The sequence below is a fragment of the Equus przewalskii genome, chromosome 1, assembly GCF_037783145.1.
Source record: "Equus przewalskii isolate Varuska chromosome 1, EquPr2, whole genome shotgun sequence".
NCBI classification, from domain to species: Eukaryota; Metazoa; Chordata; class Mammalia; order Perissodactyla; family Equidae; genus Equus; species Equus przewalskii.
Window position 1 is genome coordinate 153,798,299 of NC_091831.1, and position 27,464 is coordinate 153,825,762.

Here is a 27,464-nt window from a genome sequence, read left to right on the forward strand (position 1 = left end):
ATCAGAAACATCCACTTCTAAACTAATCATACATCCTAGGTACTATATATGAACTACAAGATTACTTGATTATATGTAAGCTAAACTAATGGGAAGGACAATGATCTTGGGATTCTTTTCCTAGTGAGCAAATATTTGGCTTTTAAAAGTTAATCAGTGTGGGTCCCTGATACACAATTTGATGGGGTATGTGGTCAGCCAATTCCCCCACAGTGTGCTAGGTAGCAGAAAGAAAACATCTGAGAGGATGCGACCAGAGAACAAGTACGGGCTGTGGAGACAGATATTCTTACATTTACCCATCCCTTGAGTTAATGTTTTTGACTGTGTATTACGTTCCAGAAACTGTTCTAAAATGCTGTGAATATATTAAGTCAAAAGTCTATAAGACATTTAAAGTACTTGATCTCATGAAATTTAAACTCTAGCTTAGGGGACAGGAAATAAACAAGTAGGGGCTGGCGCAGTGGCATAGTGGTTAACTTCGTGCACTCAGCTGGGCAGCTGGGAGTTTGCGGGTTTGGACCCCAGATGCGGACCTGGCACTGCTCATCAAGTCACACTGTGGCGGCATCCCACATAACAGAGAGGAAGATTGGCACAGATGTTAGCTCAGGGACAATCTTTCTCACACACACACACACACACACACACACACACAAACAAGTAAACAGTTCCAGATAATGAGATACTATGAAGAAAGTGAAGTAGAGAAATGAGCAACATTAGATAGGATGATCAATGAAAGCTTCTTTGAGGAGGTAACATTTAAGCTAAGAGCTGAAGAGGTCAGTTCTGTGAATATCTGGGAGAAAAGCATACCAGGGAGAAGTAACTATGAAAGCAAGTTTCTTTTTCTGACGAAGGAACAAGCTCAAGGGTCAGAAAAAGATCAAGATGACGTTTACAGAGAGAGCAAAACTTACTTACTATGTGATCCTGGCAAGTTAAACTGTCTGAGCCTCAGCATATCCATAAAACGAGTGTAACACGATTTACTGAAAGGATTAAGTGAGGTAATATGTATGCTTGGCATAACACATAGAGAATGGTATGAATTCAAAATTGCACCTCTGAACTTTGACTATTATGATTTTAAATATACACATTGTTAACGTTGTGTTAATGCTTGTTATTGCCTTATCTCCTTTAGCATCTGGAAAGAATTATAAATAGAAGACTGCAACTACTGAGTAGTTTGTGCCATAAACGAAGCTTTCCAGAAGTCTTGAGCGTTTCAGATAGGAGTAATTGCTATCACACCCTTTTGGTCCTTCAAAACCCGCTGAAGGTCCAACTTCAGGAAGCATTATTACCAGGAAAGGTATACGCACAAGCAACTCTAATCACAAAAATAATCTATCAAAAGTCTTAAGGGAAATACAAGATACTTTGGGGTTCATTCAGAAAGTCAACCTAATTTTTATCTTTCCCATCAATCCACCCCTCGTCATACCACCAAAGTTATTTTTTTTTAAATATGGGTCTCCAAATTTTACTCTGATGTTTAAAATACCTCAATTGTCTTTCCGTTAACTATTGGGTGAAGACCAAACACCGTGGCCTGATTTTTAAGTTCATCCTTTCCTGGCCCCAAGCTATTCTTCCAATCTCATCACCTACCACTTCTGCTTCTCCCATGTAACCAGTGCTCCAGCCATGTTGGGCAACTCCCCATTCCTGAATGTGCCATGGTTGCCTCCCTTTCTACACCTCACCCTCCAAGGCTCAGGTGACGGTTCTTGCCCTGGAAAGATACCCTTCAACCTTCAGATCATTGAGTCCTCACTTTTATTTCCTCTTCCATGGCACGGCACTCGTACTTTACAAAGGGTGAAGAGAGTCTATTTTGAGAACCTGTATTATGGTGTGTTGCATAACAGTTTCCCTCCCCCACTGGAGTGTGAAAACCCTGTAGTCAGACATCATTTCTATGCATGTTGATAACCCCAGCACCCAGCATAGTGGCCAGGGTATAAGAGGGGAATAAAATAAATATCTGTGGATGGGATGGACACTACAGGAGCCCCAAAGAGTGGGTCCTTCCGTTGGGTATCACAAAAAGTTTCTTGATAAAGAGAATATGGGGTCTTGAAAAAGAAAACAGATTTTAAAAAGAAATAGAATTTTAAGAAATGAAAATATTATATTATGGGGGGGGGGGTGTATGTGAATTAAGGTTGTTGCCCACTCTCATTCGTCCCTATTAAAAAAATCTAGGTTTAATCAGGGGAAGTGCACGATCATGCCCCACCGACACATTCAGTATAGATACACTGCTTACCTGAATATTCCACACCAAAAAATAAGTAACTTTAACAACTGAATTTTCTCATGAATAAAGTAAATATCTTTCCCCTCATTCTTAACCCTCAAAAGTGTTTTAAATAGCACTACCATTTGAGGAAAAAGGTTATGAGTAAAAATTCAACTGTCAGATTGCCTCAGGCAGACACCTAAAACACTCATTTATTAATTACCATTAATTAAACCAAATTCATTCTAAGCAATGACAATTTGTAAATTTACAAGTGCCAGTGAACATCAACTGGAAGGATGTGAGACATTCCACATGGAAGAAACAGATGCAGATGGGCTCACGGAACGTGCAGGCCATGGCAGGCAGTTCAACTTTGCTTGAAGAGAGCATTAATCAGAATCTCGAGGAAGATCTTGTGGAATTCTGAATGCCATGTTGAAGAGCCTGTAACGCACTTCATACATGGAAGAGAGGCATTGAGCAGTTACGAGCAGGGGAGTCAACTGGACAGGGTTATACTACAGAGGACAGGCCAAAATTTGGAAAGACTGGCTTTGAACCTATTCCAGTGGGCAAGAGGTAGCCAAAACCTGAGTACTGTGGACAGAAGGAAGAGGACAGAGGAGAAAGGCACTGTAGAGCACGACAGGGTGGTATCACACTCCAGCACTGGGACTGACGAAACCGGACTGTAAAACCACTCTGAGGCTTCATGCCATCCACAGAAGTAGGCAGAGGAGCCTCAGTGCTGGACATGCCTGTGCATCTCCCCCCAAGGACCTGGGGGAGGAATGAGGGAAGGGGAAAATGACTAGTGAAGGAAGAAGGAGAGAGAGAGATTAATTTAGGGCCAATGCCAAGTATTCCACCAAGGCTTCTCCTCTCCTACAAAAGGATCTTAAAAATAAAAGAAAAAGTAAAATAAAATTCAGAGGTGGAAGAAGCACTATGAGGAGATCATCTGGTTGAGCCCAGGAGCTTAAGGAAATTAAATCATTTCTATTATTTCTATCCTACAGAGTGACAGAGGAAGGTTAGGTTATTGGCCAAAGGTCTAAAAAGTAAAAAGAGCATAAATCATAGGACTCCTAGGAGAGCTGTCTTGCACACACATAATTCTGCCTCCTATTCACCAAAAACAGCTTAAGTTCCTACACAGGGCCAAAATCAACATCTGATAATTCTATTCCCCAAATACTGGGACAGTGTATTAGAGAATCAATTTTTGAAGGCACTCACCATCAAACTTACAAGCATTACATGAACCCATTTAATTAGTTAACTGTCGATGACAATGTAGAAAGAAGTCAGTGATCGATTAAAATATTTTTGGAGTTACCTAGGATCAGGTAGCTCCCTCCATTTTAAAAATACTCTGTCTCTCTTGCTCTGTCTCTTTCACACACAGACTTATACACTGTTTATCTCATGAGCTGAATAAGCAAACGCCAGCCTACACAATTTTACAGCATGCCCCGAAGCCCTGATACAGTAATTCCAAGTAATTCTAGCTTTTGTTCCCATCTGTATAGGGCTCATTATACCAACACTCCTGCAGATGGTGTCAGAAAGGTGAAGTGTCAAATCCACAAAGGGGAGACCCCAACAACTCATTGCTACTGCAATATCAATCATTGCTGGTGGTTTTTACTTTTATCTCCCTCTCTCCTTAGTTATCCCCGCTCACACTGTCAGTTCAGTTAGAATATTTCACCTACACCTCACAATATGTCGAAAGGAAGTAGACACACGCTGTGAAAAGCTGGTAATTTTATTGGGTTCCTTTACCTTTAAAAATCTGTTACTTGGTCAAGTCTGGTTTCTGGGCTCCTTTTTTGCAGGGAAATTGAGGCAAACATTTTTATGTGGTCCTCTGGTGCCTGCTCTGTACTCCAAGAACTATATACACAGGGATCATTAGAGTAGTGTTTCGCCCATTAAGATATAATAACCGTCAGCAGGGACAAAAAGCAGATCGGTATCACAAATTCAAACTAACAGGGGCACATAAAAACTCCGTGCCTGCTTCAGACACATGCACAAGGTCGGGGCCTTACACAATGGGTAAATTCCCTCTCTAGTTTGAAGACAGCTTTTCACAAGACCAGGGGAAGCAGAAAGAACATGCGGGAATTCTCTTAGCCCTCTAGCCATTTTTAACCCTGAATCCTTTTCCATCCCCAAGTGCACTATGTCCAAATAAACAAAGAACGGCCATGTTTGCTGTTTGAAGGGCTTCTAATTAGTAAAAAAAACAAGAAGTTACTTAAGGGAGCTGTTCTTTTTGACTGAAGGAGCACCTTTGGGCAAGAAACACATGGGGGATTGAGGTAAGAAAAGCACACTACTTGGTCTGTTGGTTAGCCAAAGTAAATCTGGTCATCCAAGGTGGGGAAGATGTCACAGACAGATAGGGTTGTGTTGGCTTACCAGGCTTTGGCTGATGTTGGTTTAAAAATAACCTCTAGGAAGCCCGTTTTAGGCTTCTTAGGTAGCTGACACGATATCTTGGACAAAGTGGTGTTTAAGAATCGTTTGCAAATGGACTAGATTCTCAGCCCAAGAAAGCAAAGATTAATAGGATTATTTGACTCCATTAATAGAAATTATTTTGTTAACAATGTAAACTTTCCAACAGCCAACATAAAACTGAGCTGTTTTGCCCAAATTGCTGATATTTTTAGGGCTTTATAAATACTCAATTTGTAAGGAAAGGAGAATGAATGGAGAAAGGAACATAGAAGGCCTTGGATTTTTACAACTCTCAGGTAACCTACCCCTAAAAACTCCCACAGACCAACTCCCCTGATCTCTACAGGAAAAGGCAAGGATGTGGGGACAGGGGAGAGGGCAGTGATAGAATCTGAGAGCTGGGGAAAGGCAGAGTACGGACATCTCCCCCAGCCTCACCTCCCAACAACGAGGTCGGCACTGAGAGTGAAGCCTAAGTTCATGATAAAACTGAGCAAGAGGTGAAAACAATGAGGCCAACAGAGAGAAGTGGAGGATGGGAGGACCACTCTGAGGCCAGGGTAAGAGCTTCCCAGAACCTGCACCACTGAGAGCTCTGTAACCGAGTCTCTTCACCGCGGTCATAGCTCTCCTATAACCCTCCTGCAATACAGCTCACTTTTTCCCTACTGGCCACTATGTTCCACCTCCAATCGGCACTGGGAACACCTTTATAGACACTGGTACATGCAAAGCCCCACTCCAGTACATATCCAGACAAAATGCTAAGGGTACCAATTATTATTATTATTATTTTTTTAAAGATTGGCACCTGAGCTCACATCTACAGGGCACCAGTTATTAAGCAGCTTAAAGAAATCTCTGTCCATTACTTCAGAAGGTGGGGACAGGAGGCAGACCTTACTGGGGTTTAATACTTCATAAATTAACAGCTAGCATTTATTGGGAGCTTCCTGTGTGCCAGGCATTGTTCTAAGTGTTTTAGATTTAATTGTATGAAGTGGGAGCTACTGCGGTCCCTGTGTATATAGACACCTTGGTCTCTAAATGGCATCACATGCTTTTTACATTAATCAGCAATTTCGCAGTGGGAACCATATACAGCCCATGCTCGAAAAATTTCATTTGTGTAATAACATCCATAACTTCACTACTATTTAAGTATCCCTAATACTTCATTCTGATACACTATTTCAATCTTTATGTGCAGTTATTCACAATAATCAGTATTGCAGTTGAAGTCATAGCAAAAGATTTTCCAGAAAAAAGAAACCTGAAACTTGAAAAGGCATTAACTTAAAAGAAAATATATAAAGGAAATCAAATCTACAGTAACGTAAAGTCTAATTTCCTTGCAAAGATATTAATAATTTTACACTGCATACCAGAACTGACTAAAAAGGGAATTAAAGACACGAAGAATGAACAAACACAAAAGTTGCCTCCAGAAGCAGAAAGAATAAGAACAGCCAAGGGAATATATTTTACAATCCCCATCTACATTGCCAAATGCCTGCTAGTGTGTCATGCTAGTTGGTACAGACCTTAATTTGGGCTTTGATGGAAACTGGAGGCAAGGATAAATGACACAGTAAACAGGAGCTGGCTGGGAGGTGGGAGAAATGACAATCCCAAAAGGGACACACATCTAATCTATCCCAAAAGTTCAAAATCACTCAGGCTTACAAAGCAAAAATCCCAATTCTCGATTAAGTCCAAGCATGTACTATTTATGCCTGAAGGTGCCCAAGGTGCCATTTTATAGGTGCAATTAAAATTGTCCATGGTTCAAACCTCAAAGAAGGGCACAGGCATAGAATTCACAAAACTTCCCCTCCTTCATCCCCTCTATTCTCTGTAGGGCAGTGGAATGAGAAACAATTTGGGTTAAGCTACTTCTGTTCTTCCATTAGTTCTGGTTCTTTTAAGCCAAAATTACATTCCAGGCAGATTGGATGGTCTCAGCTAGTTGCCTGAAGGTAAGGTACAAAGAAATGCCACCCTCTCCTTCTTGGACTCAGCTCTGTGAGTGAAGGAATGTAGAGCGGTTTAGAAAGAGGAGGGTGGGACCCCTGTAGCTCAGGTGTTCTACACTCAGTGGGAGGAGAGAAGGGTGGGAAAAGAAAGGGAAGTATTGGAGCTACTGTTTATAGTCATCTAAAGATTTTTTTAAGAAATTGAGCTTCACCAATATTAAATAAGTTGATTGCCCCTGGCACCTTCCCTCCGTATGTCTGCAGGTCATGATCACATACCATTTTTGGTGGGTCAACTCCTTCACGTGTGATATCCTCAGCTGTTCTTTTACTTCCAACATATTACGATTTTGGGGGACCCAATTAAATGAAGTTCTCTGATTCTGAAATCTGGTTTTAACTAAACTAAACTTGGCAGAATAAACAAGTTGGTTTCAAAAGATTCCTGCAGAGAAACCCCAGACTAAAAATAATCCATCAACAATAAGAAAATGGCAGAGTAGACACTGATTGCTAGTATAAGTTCTTTATCAGTCATGAGATGAGTTAAAAGAAAGCACAAGTTAGATTGGCTCAGACATTGACCTCCATAAATTATAATAGAATTTACCAAAAGACTGTTTGAAATGTGGGTTTAGATCCATGATTGTTAGCAGTGAGCCTCACTCTGTTTATATATTGAGCCTTGAAATATTAGCTAAAGAGAAGCCAAAGCCATCAAAATTAGCAAGACATTTAAAAATATTATTAATCGCATCTGAATTCATATTTTTGCATATGTTTTATAATGTAAATATTAGTCTGTCACACATCTACATAATACACGTTTTCGAAAACATACCTTGAAAAGCATACTCTAAAACTTTTTACTGCATAACAAAAATTTTGGAGACCAACTGCCTTTGAGTATAGGATCTTCTAGGCTAGAATTAGAATGTTCCTCCAGAAAGCCCTGGACAGTTCATTGTGAATTTCAGATGCCTGGTGAAATTCATTATGTTTTAGATAACTAGCATAAACCATGACAGAGATTTCTAGAAATTACTGGTAAAAGCAGCAAAGTCCACTGGGCATCCTCAGATCTAGGTTTTAGACTCTGGGCATATAACTAACAGGCATCCTTTTACATTTTGATTTGAGATTCCTAAACAGAAGGATGGTCTTTGAAACAACTGAACTCCCAAACTGAGATTCTGGACTAGTAGGAACTAAACTGAAAAATGTTTTATTTTGATGTTAGATTAAATATTATAAATATGAATTCTGAGTGTACGGGAAGTTCCAAATGAATGCCAGGAGGTTTCTGGCACCCAGTCTGTTGCAACGCATATGGAGGTTTATATCAAGAATAGTCAACAGCAATTTTCCATCTCCCCTGGGAAAGAATAAGAGGAAATCACTAACGTGGAATGAAAACACTAATTTGCAATCATGGAGGCAGTCACCGTGTCCAAGGATGCCAAAATGCTTTTAATATGAGTCATCCAATTTAGCAGATGGAAAGCCAGCAAGAAGTAGATGACTTATTCAGAATCTCTCCTGGACCAAATACAAATGCTGTGGGTATTATGGTCAGTCTCCTGAAACCATTCTTCCTCCACAACCAAGGTCTTGCCTTTAATCATGAGGTGCTTTAAAATTCAATCAGTAAATGGATTTGGCTTTCTCCTACAAGATTTCCATCGTCATCTTGGGTAGAGAGAAACAGATAAAGATGTTACCTTTTGGGGGATGTTCTCTCTCTAACCTAACCCTACCTACTTGGAATCAGGCTAGAATTTGCAGATGCTCATTGAACACTTTAGCTTAAATGTCTCCAGTCATCTCAGACTCAAATCATCTGAAGCAGACTTGATTTTTCTGCTTCTACCCATGCTTTTCCTCCTGTATCTCCAGTTTATGCTTTTGGCACCATTATACACATTCTTGTTGAAGTCAGAAACCCAAGGCACCTCTAAGACTTCTCCATCACTGCTTGCACCTGATGTGGCTAACTGCAGCAATTCTCTCTCCAAAAATCCCTTGTATATAGTCTCCTCACCCACATTCCTACAGACACAGCCTTAGTTCTGGCCTTCGTCATTTATTATCTCAAGTCACAGTCCCTTTCTCACAGATTAATCTGCCTTCAATATTATTTTCGTTTATTCATTCAACAGACACTTGATGATCATCACCCAGATGCCAGGCACCGGACAAGGTGCTAGGGACACATCAGTGAGCAATCTCCCTCTTGGAATCTATATTCTGGTGGTAGATATAAATGAAAACATAAATAGATAATATTAAGCACAACGTAAAATGTACGAGAACTAACTTAGGGTGACTTAAATTAGCAAAGGGGAATCTGAGACGGCTTCTTTGAAGTGGCATTTAACCTGAAACCTAGCAAAGAAAAGGAACTAGCTATAAAGAGTGGGATGGCAAAGCATTTCAAACAGAGGGAATGTGCAGTGCTGTTCATCTAAAATGCATTGTGCCTTCAAAGACACAGAAGGAGGAAAGCAGTTGGCCTTGTTAAGGAAGCAAAGAGGACCACTGTTGTTAGAGGGCAGTGAGAGGGGGAGCAAGCACAGCCAAGTGAAGCAGGAGATCCAGGCTGCGGCTGGAGCGCATGAGGCCTTGGGGCCAGTCTTCCACATGAGAGAGATTTCTGCACTCAAAATCAGATCCCAGCACGTCCCCTCTTTAATTTCATCTCCCCGTTACTGACAGGATAACATCCCAATTTCATGTGATGATATTCAGGGCTGTTCCTGGTCTGGATGCTGCTTGCCTTTCTAGCCCTCTGCCCTTAAACAAGCCACATTCACATTTAATCTGTATGCTCGAGCTGTGCCTCCTTTTCACGTGCCTTCCTTCCTCAATTGGAAAAGCTCCTCTGTGGGATGACCACCTTTGATCCTCTAAGACTCATTCTAAGTTTTACAGGACGAGTCAAGATATTGCTCTCTCTTATTTCATAGGCAACTCTGTTGTAATCTTGGGCTGCTCTGTACATCTCTCTCATTGTCCTGTGACCTCTAGAGAATGTTACAGTTTAGATCGTACGTGTTGTAGTAGTCATGATGCCTGACACAGAGCTGGCATTCAATAACTGTTTATTGAGGCAGAGAGGGAGGGAGGGAAGAAATGGAAGGAAGGAAGGAAGGAGGAAAGGAAGTTTTGCCCAAATGCACTGGAATGGAATACACGACATTCTGATTCCATCTAGTCTAAGGTTTAGTCTGTTTTTTTTTAAAATCAAATTAAATTTAAAAACCACTTATTGAATGACTTTTATATATGATACACTAGCCCAATTAGCTGTAAACAATGCTTAATTCTCAGAGAAATTCTTAGCAAAGAAATGCAACATGATACAGAGGAACAAACATAGGCTCTGCTACTTGTCATCTGTAAGACCTTGAGGTACAGAGACCCCAAGTCCCACTTTTTTTTTTTTGTGAGGAAGATTGGCCCTGAGTTAACATCTGTTGCCAACCTTACTCTTTCTTTTGCTTGAGGAAGACTGTCACTGAGCTAACATCTACGCCAATCTTCCTCTATTTTATGTGGGATGCCGCCACAGCATAGGTTGATGAGTGGTGCTTGGTCTGTACTTGGGATCCAAACCTGCGGACCCTGGGCTACTGAAATGGAGCATGTGAACTTAACCACTACAACCCTGGGCTGGCCCTGCCAGTCCCTCAATATATATTACAGGCAATGTTCTAGTGGACAGCAGAGAAGTGCCCACCTTACAAATGAAGGAAGCTTCTTTTTCAGAGTCGAACCAGTAAAAACTGGATTATCCACCTGTGGGAGGCAATTGTACACTGAAATATCTAAAACTATCATCAAGGTGACCAAGCTGTAATCTTAGAAGGGGAAAAACAACATAAGCAAATATATAACGCTAAGTAGAGTCAAGCGATATGGAGGTAATGATGCACAGGTATGATAAATATTTTCATCATGATGAAGGAAAATTCTCTTCTCTAACTGAATACACTAGTTTTCTGATTTATACATCAGTTCCTCATGAGTTTGTTAAGTGTTAGTTAGTGCATCTGTCTTTGTGCACTGACAGAGATGAATATATAACCAGAAGGCTGAAGAATGGTCTCTGAACTGTGGTCATTTCACTAGGGTTGACGTGCTGTGCGACTGTGCTGGTGCCAGTTGGCCTGCCCTAACCAGATCTCACCGCAGCCCCCTTCAGATTAAAACAAACGTTTTAGGCCAGTGTCAGCACAGGGAGTCCTTTCATGAGGATGACAACACAAGGCCAAGTGCATTCCATTCACGACCAGACACGGACTCAGAATGAAATGTAACTGACACAGCCCGGGCTCCTAAGTGACCTTCAGATGCCAGTGTCAGTCAAATGATTCCAAAGAAAAGTTAAGCTCGGGTTATACTGCCATATTCATCTGGAATGCATTACTAAACAAAGACATGGACTGGAGATTATTTTTCTTTAGAACTTAGGAGCCAACTCTGTGGTAGGTGACAGAGGTGCTCGAAGCAGGAGAAAGAACTAAAAATGGTGCCCACAAGTCCTAGAAGTCTGTGATGCCACAATCAACATTTCCAATGATAAAATGCAAGTTCACTTCTGCTTCATGGAAGCATGTTCTTGTCTCAAGTAGAATACTGGAAAATGTCTAGGTGACCTAATCTTTTATTCTGGGTGAACTGATCCAATGAGGCTGGACTGCCATAGCAAGAAGGTTTATTGCCCTGAGTTGGCAACTGGAATGTTACATGGCTGGAATGACTCTTATCCATATGGCAACCTGATATACTACAGCAAGACATGCCTAAAAGGAACTGAATAAAAGCTAATCTCTTGTTGCCATTGTGAAGACCCACATCCTTAGTGCTACACATCATGGTGATGAAACCAAGCATACTTAGTTTTCACCAGGCTTATAAAGAGTATTGTTGTTTAGTACGAGATTCTGCCACTAGACCTGAAGGATTCCTCTTTAATTTCAATGACTGCATCCAAAAAGTCTCCTTGACAAAAGACTATAAACTTCCCTGCCAATATTTTTTTCTTTGACTTTTTCATTTTTCCTTTGCCCTAACATCACAGTTTCCTGGGTTGAATTGACCAGAAACTCAATTTTCCTAGAAGATCTAACATCTAAAGTCACTGGAGAATCCCTTTCTAATTTTGATGGTGGACCTTTTCAGCCACCCTCTGACCCCAGTTCAAATCAGCTACTGCAACATCTTCTGAGGTTTCATATTCACACTTACACATTTAGTTCTATTAAGCTTAAATATTAACAATGGATAACTTACTTGAATATTTGGTGACTATCATCTAATTCAAGATATTTTTAGTTTTATGTGGAATGTTTAATGTTTGCAGTAAAGGAAAATTTTAAGACCTTAACAAAGCTCTTTTGAGAGGAAAAGTAGCATGTACAAGTATTTTTTGTGTCTTTCAGTTCAGGACCTATGGGAGGCTTCTGTTGTGTACCAGAGTCAAATAACTGAGACAACACAGACTGAAGCCTGAAGGGCGGTGTGGTTCGAGGGTGTCTCCACTGTTAGACCCACGTTAACTTCTACTGACACCATCTACCAGAGATCGTATGACCCCTCAGAAAACGTTATCAGTGACATGTCAACAAAAAGATTTACATTTAACTGATTACTGAGAAAGGGGAGTATTGCTTTCATGCAAGACACAGATTTCAAAAAGATAAGATGGTTTTTAGTCTAACTTTTCTAAGAAAAAAAATATATAAGCAAAATTTCCTCTCTTTAAATGTCTTATTTCAAATTGAGCCAAAGATAACCAAGTTGAAATAACATCATTTGAAAAGATGAAGGGATTAAGAAACAATGACATAACCAAGTTGATGAAGAAGGGAAGTGTTTCTCCATAGAAGTAGTCTAGTTAATGAAGAAGAAATGATGGAATTAGTAGACCATTATTTCGCAAACTTCTAATGAAATAATGACTCTAGGCAAAGATTATTAGTGTTCACCAACATCATAAAGAGACAACCAGATATTACATACTTCTTGACAGAATATACAATAGCCTCTATGAAGTATTCTTTCCGCACTCAGATTAAGTCTCTAGATCAAAGTAGCAGTTTACAGGACCCACAGGGTATAGAAGAACACGATAAATAAAAGCTTGGCAATGCAGTAAGCAAAATCTAAAATGTGGGAAACTCCACAGGACAAGTGACCTGGTTTCTTCAAAAAATTAATTACAAAGGAAAGAGAAAAAAAGATGAAGGGTAGAAACTTCTAGATTCAAAGAAACCTGAAAGACACATCAAAGGTAATGCATGAAATTTGTTTGGATCTTCACTCAAACTGTAAATGAATGAATTAGTGAGTATATGAACAATTAGTGAAATTAGAACCACCTATTTGATGACATTGAGAAGTTATTGCAAATGTTTTTAAATGAATTATAATGGCACTGGGGTTATGCTTGAAAAAGTATTCCTATCTTTTAGCATTATACTAACATTTTTAATATATGAATTATACAATGTCTTACATTTGCTTCATAATAATCTAGTTGGTGGAGGGAGGGTGCTTCAGATGAAAGAAAAGTGAGTTGATGGCTTTGTAGCTGGCTGTGGGGCACATGGGATTCACTATGGCATTCTAAGTTTCTGTATGTTTGAAATGTTTCACAATAAAATACTCAAAAATTTAAAAGTTGGAATAAAAAAGCTATGGAGAAGACTTACCCTGCTGGATATCCTTCATTTCTAAATGCAAACTCGATATCAAGATTCCCACAGTTTGAGATCGTTTTCCATCCAATAACTTGATGATCTGGAATTTAAAAATAAAATTAATGCAAACTCAAACAACCATGCAATCTTTCAGAGGCAAACCAAAAACATCAAGATTTTCAGATACTTTGATTGAGGAAGTGAACGGATGCTACAGTCACTCTATTTTAACAATACTTTAATTTAAAAGCAACTTATCCACAACTATAGATATTTTATAAAGGAAAAACACCACCCTAAATTCCACCAGTCTAATATAAGCCCTAAAATCTTTATAACAGTTCACTCTGATGTTTTATTCAAACATGTCTTAACTTGCAATTGCAACATATGTGCACTTTTATATTTAACCTTTCCACTGGTCATTGGCATATTTCCATGTTGCTACTTCTTAACTCACTGCATAACCTCCAATCTTCTTGGCTGCATCATCTGCTGAGCGGTTTAGGGGAAAGATCTTTGTGATCTCCACTCAGCTGTTTACCGGTCAGCCTTGGAAAAATGACTTAACCTCTGGGAATTCAACTATTTCCTCATGAAGTAAGGCTGACTGTACTTAGTTTGTACATTTATCCTAAAAGTTAAATGACGTAATCTGTGTAAAGCACCTAACATAATTCTTGACATAGAGTATTTAAATAGAACTTCCCTGTTTTAGAGAGTTAGGGTGCTTCGTATTTGTATTGTTATTAATATAAATAATAGAATAATTGTACATAAAGCTTTAATTCTAAATTGTTTACAATTGTTCTTTTATAATCACATATACGTATATCAACGTGTTTCCAATCTTTTTAGAAACTCCAAATACCTCATTGCCAATTATTTCAATCTTTATGAATATTCCATGGAGAGCTTTCCATAGTTTTGTGTTTCCCCAAACCCAGTAAGCCAAATCAGTTCCTAATAACATATCACACAGTGGCCACTAAGGAAAAATAATCTTTTTCTCTCATGTGTCATGGCTACAAAAATCATTGGAAATAGACACAAAACCACCAATCTTATGTTTTTTAATGTACTTTCCCAGGTAAAATACAAACCAAGCAGCTATGCTTCCCCTCCCACTTAGATATTTTTAAACTCATCAAAATATAGATTTAAACTCATCAAAATATAGAAGACCAGATTTAATAGTAACAAATATCTACACTTATTAAACTAGCTGAGATTCTTGCTGCTTGAACAATAAGGAATAACATGAGTTTGTTCCAACCAAGACTAACTATCCAAATTATCTAATTACTTATCTATTGATCGATGTTGAATCAATTATTCCCTGCCCATTATCTTTCCTCTCCCTGCTCAGAATGGCTTTTTTAAAAAAAAAAATAACTGTTAGACCTAAAATACAGTAAATACTAAGCTTTCATCAAGATAAAAGAAAAATCTGATTTTCCAGTCTAATGTGTTTAATATTTTCAACATTACCTTGGAGAAAGATTCTTGGGAGGTATAGAATTTCAGGAGTTTTAAAAAGAAATAAAGAAGGTACTTAGTATTTTTATTTTTTTATATGAACGCAAAAGCAGAGGAGGAAGAGAGATCTTTTTTAAAAAGGCAGTTACCAGTTTTTTCTTAGGGAACACACATTTAAAGTGAAATGATTTTTAAAAGCCCAATACAAAATTAAGAAAACCCATGTAAGTTTTATGTAAATATTCAGCCATGCATTCATTTATTTAACAGCTATCTGCTGTGCATCTGCTTTGTGCCTGGCACTGCTCTGGACGCTGAGGATGCAGAGGAGAGCGAGATAAACCAAGTCCTTGTCTCATGAAGTTTGTACAGCTTAGTGATTTAAAAAAACCCCTTTGGTAAAATAGCTGAAAACAACCAACAAGGCAAATCGAACCATCACCTGAACTAACCTGCAGAGCAAATTCAAAAGAAGAAAGGCTTTGGGAAATGACTAGACTTATTCTTAAATGTCCAGGATAGTGACTGATAGAACCTTGAAACAATCTGCTACAACCTTGGCCGTGGCATGTAAGTTGAAGTCAAGGAGACAGGCACAGGAATCACATTTATGATGAGACCACAACTGGGTAGCAAAAATTTATTCAAACAAACATTCACCAAGTTATCCAGTTAGGATTTTGAAAACCACAGGTAACACATTCTACCTACAGGAAAGACAAGGTTCGAACGAGCGACCACAGAGAACTGAGAGAAAGAGGGATTGAGACTGTCTGTCATTGCGTAAAATAAGCAAACCCACTCCCTCTTCATTGTTCAACCAGGCTGAACTGTGGAAAGGATGTTGCCATCAGCCTTACAATTTTGTTCCTGCAAAGGATGTCCGCCACCCTTGCAATTTTGTCTAATGACTTGCCATGGCAGCTATTTGGAAAGAGTGTTTGTTACTGTTAGCTGGACTAAGACCTTACTTGTGAAATACTGGCTTTTTCAAAACTAGCTAAAATGGTAGGAATGCAATGAACAATGAATGGATATATGTCCTAAGTCCTCTTAGTTTTTTTTTTTTTCATGTATTGGAAGGCTTTTTTTTTTTTTTTTTTTTTTACTATAGTAAAAGAATAAACTGAACATAACATGAAATCTACCCTCTTAACAAATTTTTAAATGTACAGTATTGTTAACTAGATGCACAGTGTTGTACAACAAATCTCCAGAACTTTTTCATCCTACATGATGGAAACTTTATACCCATTGAAGAGCTACTCCCCATTTCCTTCTCCCCTGGCCTCTGGCAACCTTTTGCTTTTATGAGTTTGACTACTTCAGATACCTCATATATGTGGAATCGTGCAGGAGTTGTCCTTCTGTGATTGGCTGATTTCACTTAGCAGGTTCATCCATGTTGTAACATGTGACAGCATGTCCTTCTTAAGGCTGAATAACATTCCATTGTGTGTATGTGCATGTGTGTCTCTCTAACACTGTCTTTATCCACTCATCCATTATTGAATATTTAGGTTACTTTCACTTCTTGGATATTGAGTATAATGCTGAATTGAACTTGAGAGTGCAAATATTTCTTTGAGATCCTGTTTTCAATACTTGTGGATAAATACCCAGAAGGGGGGTTGCTGGATCATGTAGTTCTATTTTTAATTTTTTGAGGAACCTCCATACTGCTTTTCATAGTGGCTGCACCATTTTACATTTCCATTAACAATGCACAACGGTTCCCATTTCTCCACACCTTCACCAACGCTTGCTCGGTTTTTTGTTGTCATCGTTGTTGGTTTGATAACGGTCATCTTAACAGGCATGAGGGGATACCTCATTGTGGCTTTGATTTGCATTTCCCTGATGATTAATGATGTTGAGCATCATTTCATCTACGTGTTGGCCATTTATTTGTATGTCTTCTTTGGAGAAATAATCTATTCATCAAGTCCTTTGGCCATTTTTCATCAGGTTCTTATTTTATTGAGTTGTAAGAGCTTCTTATATATTTTGGGATATTAACCTCTTATCAGATACGTGGTTTGCAAATATTTTCTCTCATTCCATAGGTTGCCTTTTCACTCTGTTGGTTGTTTCCTTTGCTTTTCAAAAGCCTTTTTTTTGATGTAGTCCCACTTATCTATTTTTGCTTTTGTTGCCTGTACTTTGGTGTCATAACCAGGAAATAACTGCCAAGACCAATGTTATAAAGCTCTCCCTGCCATCTTTCCTTCTGGGATTTTATAGTTTCAGATCTTATGTTTAAGTCTTTAACCCATTTTGAGTTGATTTTTGTTTTTGCTGTAAGATAAAGGCCCAATTTCTTTCTTTTGCTTATGGATATCCAGTTTTCCCAACATCATTTGTTGAATAGACTAGTCTTGGCACCCTTGTTGAAGATTGTTTGACCACATATGCATGGGTTTATTTCTGGGCTCTCTATTCTGTTCCACTGGTCCATATGTCTGTCTTTATACCAGTACCATACTGTTTTGAAGACTATAACTTATAATATGTTTTGAAGTTAGGAAGTGAAGGACAGTATTAAACAAATTACAAGCAAAAATTTACAAGTAAAGAGAGGGTAAAAAAAAAAACGAAGTGAAAAATGAATATATATTTTTAAATATCCTCAAGTCCAACAGGCAAAACGGCTGAAAAGAAATACACGGAAGAAAACAACACATTGGACTAATAAACAGACCACGTGAGAGTTTAGTCGGCTAAAAAGTCTGGTCTAAGACTTCAGTATATATTCAGATCTTTCCAAAATTGATTAGAGATTGGGCCAAGCAGCGTGCGAAGAGAAGGTGTCAGGGGCAGAGAGGAGGAGGAAAAAGGAAACTTGAAGACTGAAAGGGAGAAAAAGGAAGAGAGGTGCTCTGTGGGGTCCCAGGGCATACTTTATGATTCCGCCCAAGTCTTGGCCAACCTGGTCACGGGAGCGCAGACCGCAACAAGCAAGCGTGCCTTCGCTGAACACACATTTGTCAAATAACTCCCATCTCCCAGGTATTGAGCTCAAGATTGGAGATGTTTAAAGTTCTGCCTTTGGAGAGTTGACAAGTTCACAGAAATATTTGTTCTGTATATTTTTTTCTATTTTCTTTTTGTGAATTTATGATGTTTAATTACAAAAGCAATAAATGCTTATTGTAATAAGAAAATTTATACTATACGAAATGCAAAAAAAGGAAAACGTGAAATACTCTCATCCCCCAATTCTACTGCCCAGTTATCATCACAAGAAATGGAGGTTTGTTTCTTCCCAGACCAAAACACATGTGCATGCCCACATGTGTGTGGGGTTTTATGTTTATAAAAATGGCAAACAGTACATTTTTCTTTGCAACTTTTTTCCCCATTCTGTATCATTTTTTTTTCTTTCACAAATAGCTTGTTATCTTCCATGTCAGTATAGGCAGACCCGCTTCTAAATATGATGCACAATTTAAGTATTCCTCTATAGATGGACATTTAGGAATTTTCCAAATTTTGTCAATTGTGCACAATGTTGCAATGAACAACCATGCAGATACATCCTTATATTTCTATAGGAAAGATTCATAGATGTTGTTCAAACAATATGTCCATTTTAAATTTTGATAAATATTGCCAAATTGTTTCTAATAGGTGCTATCAATTTACATTCCTGCCATGTATTCGAGAGTGACTTATCTTGTCCCCTCATCCACTCTCAGTATCATCAATTTATAAAATTTTGGCCAATATCATAGGTAAAAGTTTTTTCACTATTCTGCATTTTTAACGAACTAATAGTAAGGTTACAGATTTGGCTATTGGTCATCTGCTCTCGTGAATTGTCTTCACATCCATTTGCCATGTTTTTCAATTACTAGATTAGGCTGGTACAGTGCAAAGAAATGTAAATAAAGACATAGTGAATAGCAAGAAGAAAGATTTACACAGAGATTGCTGTGGAAAAGGGGCATTTTCTAAAGGAAGAGGAGGGAAGAGAACTCTTATTGCACCCCAACTAAGAGCTAAGTATTGTGCTCCTCTGCTCACGAGCCAATCCAAATGGACAGTTGTGAATTGGGGGCAGTGGGCATCACAATATTGTAAACTTTTATTCCTTTAGTGGCCCCCTGTGGACTTCCAGCGTGATGATAACACTTCACACTCAAGAGTCCTGTAAAGTAAGGAGACTCATCTCATTGCTAGAGCAATGAAGCAAGGGGCACCGAAACAGAACAACACTTCATTCTTCACCTTTCTGACATTTATGACCCAATATCACAACTCCTTACCCAGCTATATACCTATTACGTGAGGTTTTTACTTTCATAGCAGAGCAGCTAGCAAGAAACCACTAAGGAGGGAAAAAGACATGAGCGAACAAAATTGATGCAGAAAATGAACAGGAAAAGAAAGAGGGAGAACAAAGATTTAGAACTTGACAAAAGATTTTTTTTTTTAAAGATGCTCAATTAGTTATCAACCAATAATTATTATATTGTTTTTAAAATAGTTTTTTTAGAATCATGGTGAAGTTTCAAATAACCAGATCCAACGTATGTAGAAGTTTCTATGAACTCAGAATCCCTTGTCTTTCTTTTATTGCACTATATGCATTCTTGGTAAGTTAACTTCTAGACAAAGTGAACTTCAAGCATTCCTCTCTGAAGAGAAAGAACATATGACAAGATTAATTAATTTCGAGTATTTATTCTCCCCAGTGCACTAGCTTCTCTAATATATCCTGGGCTTGAAAGAAATCAAACTCACTCTCCTAGACTTGCTGTATTTGCATTACTGCACAGTGTGGACTGGTGAGCATAATGATTATCTGGAAAATTTTTAGAATCCTGCGTTACCCGAGATTGTCAGATATTTAAGTCTGCCCTTTTTATAGTAGGAAATTGAGCACATCCTTTAAAAATAACTGAAGGATTTTAGATATAAATCTTATATCAAACCTTTTTTTTTTAAAGATTGGCACCTGAGCTAACATCTGTTGCCAATCTTCTTTTCTTTTCCTTCTTCTCCCTGAAGCCCCCCAGCACATGTTGCATATTCCAGTTGTAGATCCTTCTGGTTGTGCTATTTGGGATGCTGCCTCAGCATGGCTTGATGAGTGATGCCATATCTGCTCCCAGGATCCGAACCAGTGAAACCCTGGGCCGCCAAAGCAGAGCACGCGACCTTAACCACTTGGCAACAGGGCCTGCCCCCAAACTATTTTTTAATTCAAAAATTGAATTAATCAGCACAAACCCATTCTTTAAGCGCTCTGGTTGTTGTAATCCTGTGCTATTTTAACAATTTTTTAAAGTTGTCTGGCCCAAGTCGAAGGTACCTAGAAACATAACAATCTAAGTAGAAATACATACAAAACTAAGAACTATAGCCACGAATACAAGGGTTCTTCTCTCTTGCTTTTAGCTTTAACAGGCTGAGCTGTCACGGCCCCTTGGCCAGCTATGGAAAGTGATTGGCATCATAGTCTGATGACTAGTTGTTAAAAGTCAGGAGACCAGCCTTCCATTTCTAGGCCTGCTCTGACTCATCGTCACATCAACGCTGAAATGCAGTCAGTCCAATTCAATAACACTCACAATATGCCAACTCCTGTGTTGGTGTACTGAAGGGGTATTAAGAGTAAAAATAATTAAGTATATACATACACATCCTTGTTCAGTGGAAGTTCAACGACTAGTTTAAAAGGGTAACTCATAGAAAAGCCTAATAGAGGGAGCTATTTACAGGGATCAGTTAACAACAAGAGTTTCTGATTGTTCTTAGGTATATGATCCCTAAAAAACAATGCCAAGACTCACAGAAAATGAGGGTTTTGAAAGAAAGGGTTGTTTTGGGCACATTCTTTCTCTGGGTCAACCGAAAACACTCCCAAAGTGTTACATTCAGTGACTTTTTCCTGAAATGAAAGTCCAGGTCTCACCTTCAGGACACCTCTCCATGAAGGAGAGTTGAGAGGTGATAAGCTCTGCAGGCCATGATCCCCAAATGACACTGGAACTCATGTTCCAGTTTATCTACACAGAAAGGGCTCTTTCCATTCTGCATGGCCACCAGGGTGAAGGTTCTTCCAGGCATTAAGACCAGCCATCAGCAGGGGCTTTCACATCGTAGAAGACCTTGAGGCTAGTCTGCCACATTTGAATGTTGGATATCCGGAGGATTCCTGACTTTCCTAGTCCATAGTTTCATAATGTGAATGTCAAATCAATAGTTTTCCATGTTTATGTGGAGCCAGTAGACAGAATTATGCCTTGAAGCTCCCAATGTGACTTCCTTCCATGTGGGTTTTGGAAAAAAGTGCCCACTCCAGGCTATTCAAGAAAGACATTTCAGGAACCATTTACGAGAGAGTAGGAGTACTTTGCTCATCCAATGCATACTCTGCTTGAAGTGGATTTGGGAATCATTTAACCCATAGCATTGAAGAAACCTTCAAATGTTGCCTAACTTATCCTTCTGCCTTTGGGTTGGCCCAGAAACCCAGATATTGAAGGATGGATCTTACTTTTGAAGCAAGTTTACACTGAAGAAATTATTAAGGTTGCTCTTGAACAACGCACACATATGTATAGTCATTTTCTATCATCAAATAAAACAGTCCTGCCTCAGTTAATTGCAAACACAACCTAAACTTTTCATCCTATTCCTATTCTATGACTATTCCCAATACCCAGTTTTCATTCTTCTTTGTCCTCGTGTACATATTACTTGATTTGTTATAAACCTCAAAATCATTTTCTAGTATTAAATAACTTTTGGCACTGCAGCATTTCGCTTTATGTCTGACTCAAATTCCTCATGCTTCCGTGTCAAACTATCTTTTTCTGTCCCCAGACAAGAGAGATAATAGCTAGTTTCACCATCCCCTACACAAAGCTCCTTCATAAACCTCAAGACGATCTTTTTTTTTTTTAAACAAGAGATGCTTTATATCAAATCCTTAAAAATCAGGTTTTGAGAAACATTAGCAAGCCCTCAGTTTATCTTGGTCCTATCCGGAGTCAGCTGAACTTGGCAGCACATGGCCTTCTCCTAGGTGTAATTACAGTCTGGAGGAGAATGCAATTTGTGCAGCATTCCACTGACCTACAAGCTGACCTTGTGCAGGGGCAAATTCACAGGTTGCGTTAAACCCTATTAGACATGCCTAGTTTAAGGCAAAGCCTTTCCAGACTCACACCGCATGCTAGGATTAGGGCATGTCCCACATGCGTACTACTACATCGCCTAAGGGACTCTCGCAATGCCTTCCGGAGGGGGAAAGGCAGGCCCACATCCCACACTGTCTCAACCTGCACCTTAAGCCAGTGTATCCAAATTATTATTATTTCTTACATATGTGGGTTTTTAGAAAAACCTGTCTCTTTGAATAAGAATTAAGATAGAAATGGGAAGACAGATTTGCTACACTGGAAAAACCATACCCTGCCTGCTCAGCTAGAAAAGTCTTGCCAGACAGATTGAGAAAGAATTCCTGCCAGGTCCAGTGGGATCTTCACATCTACATAAAATCCATATATATATATCTTCAGCTTTCTGCCTCAGCTTGGCAGATGTGGCCAGAAGTAAAAATAAAAATAAATGGTCTGAATAGACCATGAATGCTGGAAGCATGCTTAGCCAAGTGAGTTTGGCATAGCCACAAAATTAAGAGAAACAGAAAAGCCTTCTTCTTCTAGGGAGCCTTCCTTGTCTCAAAATGAAGATGATGTCTATACTGTACCTTCGCTAGATACCAAACACATTCAAATCCATACCAGACCAAGTAGGTATTCTGTTCGTTGGCTTAGTCCTCACATTTGAACTTCCTCAGTTTTCATCACAGGATTTTCATCTCCAGTGAAGTTGGTTTTATCAGAGAGCCTGGAGAACAGGCACCATGTCCAGCAAAATATAGCCACATGCTTTATCACCAATGAACATCTCCTGGGCACTTCAGGCAAATAAGTGCATATGAAAGTTGCCGCTTTTCCAGTTGGAATCACCCTTTCCACACCAAAAAATACATAAATGAAGGATCCACATACATGGGTAGGTATTTACTTTCGTGACAATGATATGCATCAAATACCCACGTGCAGGACATTCTTGACTCTATCGAACAAATGAGTACATGGTTTGCCTGTCTCAGGGAGGTTGAACAACACAGTGGAGAATACATAGAAAGTAGACAATCTGACTTTCCAAAGAAAAAAATCTAAAAAACACTTTATTTTGTGGCTTCAGACTGATGGTATCTTTTGCTTATGTTTCATATCGACACTTACTGAATGCCACTATTTGGCAAATCTACAGACATTAAGAGGCTGGCATACAGCACAGGTGCTACTGATGACAAGTCAGCTTGTCTTATGAATGGTAATCCTTTGCATTTTGAAGTCACTGGCTTCCAAAGGGATCAAGGTGCTTTCATAATGACTGTTGCATTTATCTTGAAGACATTCTCGTTGACTAGGTTGGAAGGCAGGTAAAATCCCATGTTAGAGATGTAGAAATTGATGCGCCTATCCTAAGGGCTACAAGCTCTGATGATTAAGCTAATCATTTACTCTGGATACCTCCAAATCACAATATAAATTAACATGGGGTTTGAACTTTGACTGGATTTTACAGAGCAGTATCTTCTGGGGATGAGATACGGTATAATAGAGAATCCCTAGGCTTAATTTTTACTCTCATTGAACTGTCACCCATTCACATATGCCCCAAATTGAAACCTATAAGTAACAGAAATATAATTTGAAAAATAGAATGAGAATTTCCCAATGGAAATTCCAAAAAGTGACACAAGGTGATACAAGGCCCTAACGCATGGTAGACCACGGATGCAGGCCTTACATAAAAAAAAAAAAAAAAAAAGTCACAGGAAGGAACAACTGACACGATCCTACTTCATAGCTGTGGCTATTCTTGTGCCCTCCCTGCCATTTCTAGCGTGGCAGTGACTAGAGATGGGACAGGTAAGCAACTACCTCTTCCAGCCAGGGCCAGGAGCGAGGGCCACCTGGAGGAGAACTGCAGGACCAGAGCTGGCAGTTGTCTTGCTCTCTCCTAAGGGAGAGTGAGCGCTTCTTTGGAAGCAAGGAATCATTTCTTGGCAGATACCTGGGAAAATAAACGCTGACTCAGGTTCCTTGTTCCCTTCTTGTCCTGTGCTCCATCCCCTGCCACTCTTGGGCAACACATCCAGAGAAGCTAGTTCGCTGACTCCATGGCGCCCTATTATGAAGTGTCCTTTGACTTGGTGCAAATAAGCCCTCGCTGCTGATGGCCAGCGTGGCCGGGCAAACTTCTGAGTAGTGACCTCCGTCAATTGGCCTGATAATGCCATTAAAATAAGCTTTCCACATGCGGCCTGATTGTCTGTCCCACTAAATGTTTCAAGGAAAACTGAGCTTCACTGTTCTGTCAAACTGTTAGGTCTGAATCTCTTCCATGGCCTTATTTTTGGGGACACGCAAATTGCTCAGATGAAGTTTACTTTAAGGATTTAGGCTCTTCACCAAGAAATATGAAAAGGCAAATTGTCATCCTATCCTGCGTCTGAGAACATATTTGGCATCCATTCCCCTACTGATGAGGCAGAAAAACACTTTTATTGATTTTCAGGCTAATGAATTCTGTTCAGAAAGCAAATGCAGAGAAGGCCATAGCAGGTGAAGGTTGTGGCTGGGCAAGGAGTGGAGGGTACCATGGAGGATGGAGGGAGGCAGGGATGTGGGCAACTGATAATCCAGATGGTTTTGGAGTTTTTGTACCATGTCAAAACAAGCTCCAAAACCAAATCACATGCATTTTCCCATTGATCAGATACTTGGGGGAGAAAATGAGCAAGAGACATGAGTGCATTCATTGCCCTATCTTCAGACAGGATGAAAGCTACTGTCACACAAAGGTACGGATGAGAAACATCATCCTGTTATTTCTTAGAGTTCAAGGTCCCTTAAAGAGCACTTTCTTGTAATGAACATGAAGTAATTCTAAACCACTGACAACTAATCTAGTGAGAAGCAACTAGATAGAGTGTGAAAAAGAAAACAACAGACTATGAAAAGATCCAACTTCTGGTAAAACAGAAAACAACAAAAAAAAAAACAGGGGGTGGGCCCAGTAGTGTAGTAGTTAAGTTTGTGCACTCCACTTCAGTGTCCCGGGGTTCACAGGTTCGGATCCCAGGAGCAGACCTACACACTGTTCATCAAGCATGCTGTGGCAGCATCCCATAAAATAATAGAGGAATCCCATAAAAAAAAAAAAAAAACAGAGGAAGACTGGCACAGACGTTAGCTCAGGACCAATCTTCCTCACCAAAGACAAACAAAACAGAACATAGGCCCAGCTGTCCAAGACTCTGCCTTTCAAACTGATGGTGTGAATGCTAAGCTATGGTGGTCAGAAAGTGAGAGGAATTTGGACTTTCTTTGGGACAGATGTTAATAATATCAAGATAATCCAGAAAAATTCAATTCCATCCCTTCAGGTGGCCTCCAACCATCGTGGCTCAGCTCTTTGAAGGCCAGGAACTTATTCCACATATGTAATTCAACCTCTAACAGCAGGGTGAAGAATTTATTTGTTCTCTGTTTTAGCAAGGATGGGAGTACAGTGGCTTACCACTCAAGACATACCAGAGGCACGATGCCACAGGACCTTTGAGTCATGTTTTACTGGTTTTTTGTTTTAAATTCTATATTATAATCCCACTTTAAATTCCTGTCCCAAGAACCACTCTGCACAGCTATCAAAGACTGGAAGAGGAAAGGTTCCTTCTCTTCCCCGTCTCACCCTACTAGACCTAGCATTGAGGACAAAACCAGAAGCTTTCTCTCAATTATTCCTAAATTGCATGGGAAACATCTCCATTCTACATACCTCTATATACTGTAGGCAAAGCCCTTAGAGAAGTTTGGTGGAGGCACTAGAAAGTTGTCTATAATATGAGGCAATTAAGAATTTATGGGCTATCCTCTACAATTCAGTGTATGTATGAATTACCAGGGACCTCATTAAAAATATAGATTCTCATTCACTAGCAATGGGATGGGATCTGTTTTGGATGAAATTTCATTCCCCCTAAAAAAAAGATATTGAAGTCCTAACCTCCAGTACCACAGAATGTAACCTTATTTGGAAATAGAATCATTGCAGATGTAATTAATAAGGATGAGGTCATACTAAAGTTGGGTGGGCCCCTAACCCAATAGGACTGGCGTTCTTATAAGAAGATGGCCACACAAAGAGACAGAGACACAGGGAGAGGGCCAGGTGACAAGGAAGGCAGAGACTGGAGTTATGCAATTGCACGCCAAGGAATGCCAAAGACTGTCAGCAAACCACCAGAAGATGGAAAAAGAGGTGAAGGAGTCCCCTACCAGTTTCAGAGGGAGCATGGCTCTGCCAATACCTTGATTTCAACCGTCTAGTCTCCAGAAGCATGAGACAATAAATTTTTATTGTTTTTAGTCACCCAGTTTGTTGAGGCAGCCCTAGGAAACTGATACAGAGCCTGAGATTCTTATATTTCTAATAAGCTACCAGGTGATGCTTACGCTGCTGGTACATGCACCACAATTTGAGTAGCCAGGTGACCGCAAATGAATATATTATTTTGTTCACTATCACTGGCACTTAGCACAGTGCCTGACGTATATGCACGTATGTTTATATAATCCTTGCTTCTCCGAGTTTTTTGGCTAACTAGCTGGAAATGTGCCTCTTTCTCTATCAATTTCCATGAAGTCCTCCCTTAAAGCTATGTGCTCAGTCAAGAAGAACAGCTTTCTCATATAAGGCCAGTCCCAGAAACACAGATACCCAGATTGCCCTCCTAAGGATTCTAAATAACAAAGTTTGTAAGACCTTTGGACTCCCTCTCTTATCTATATAATTTCTCATTTAATGTTAAGACATTGAACCCAGTCTCATTTATATTCTTGGTCGCTCAAATAGGGACTTTTCTCTCCAAAATGTAGAGTGTTAGGCTTTTGAACAGAACACATGCTAATAATTACTCTGAGCTGGTTAGAGATAATGGGCACCAGAAAAGTTATTATCTTCAATGTCATCGTATGTCTTTGATATGATAATCATTGCATTCAAGATATCAGAAATGATGGATGGCCTTTGATTTTGAATGTACCATGATGCAAATTACCTGGCTCCTTCTCACTCCTGCTTGGAAGGTGAAGAGCTAGTGACAGTGGGCACTCCTAGTTTCAGGGCCTCAAGCCACCAGACAACAAAATCTGTGACAAAGCTCAAAGAGAAACACATCCTTGTCTAAAGATACCTAAGGCTATTTTACTTTCTCCTTTTATGGACACATTTCACCTAGAACAACCTCGCAGATAGTCTTAATTTGCAGCCATTGCTATAATATACACTATTTACAACTAAGTCATTCTGCTTTGTTAACTTTCTAGGTAACAGTTGATGTAAGTGCCACACTACTTCTAGTAGACTGAGTTCCTCCATAAACATAAAATGATGATTCCAGGAAATGTTAGTAAGAAAGAAAAGATGAAAGAGCGTTGTATATACATATTTTAAAAACTGCTACAAGATTCTGTTAGG

General features: G+C 39.4%; 1 protein-coding gene across 9 annotated transcripts in view; it reads right to left on the minus strand.

The window, feature by feature from the left end:
- FMN1 (formin 1) overlaps positions 1–27,464 on the minus strand; it is a 383,790-nt gene that overhangs the window by 138,234 nt on the left and 218,092 nt on the right. For all 9 annotated transcript variants that reach the window (XM_070584360.1, XM_070584371.1, XM_070584336.1 and 6 more), the window contains one exon: positions 13,425–13,512. In XM_070584360.1, the coding sequence (XP_070440461.1) occupies positions 13,425–13,512 (88 nt within the window). The remainder of the gene's footprint in view (positions 1–13,424; positions 13,513–27,464) is intronic.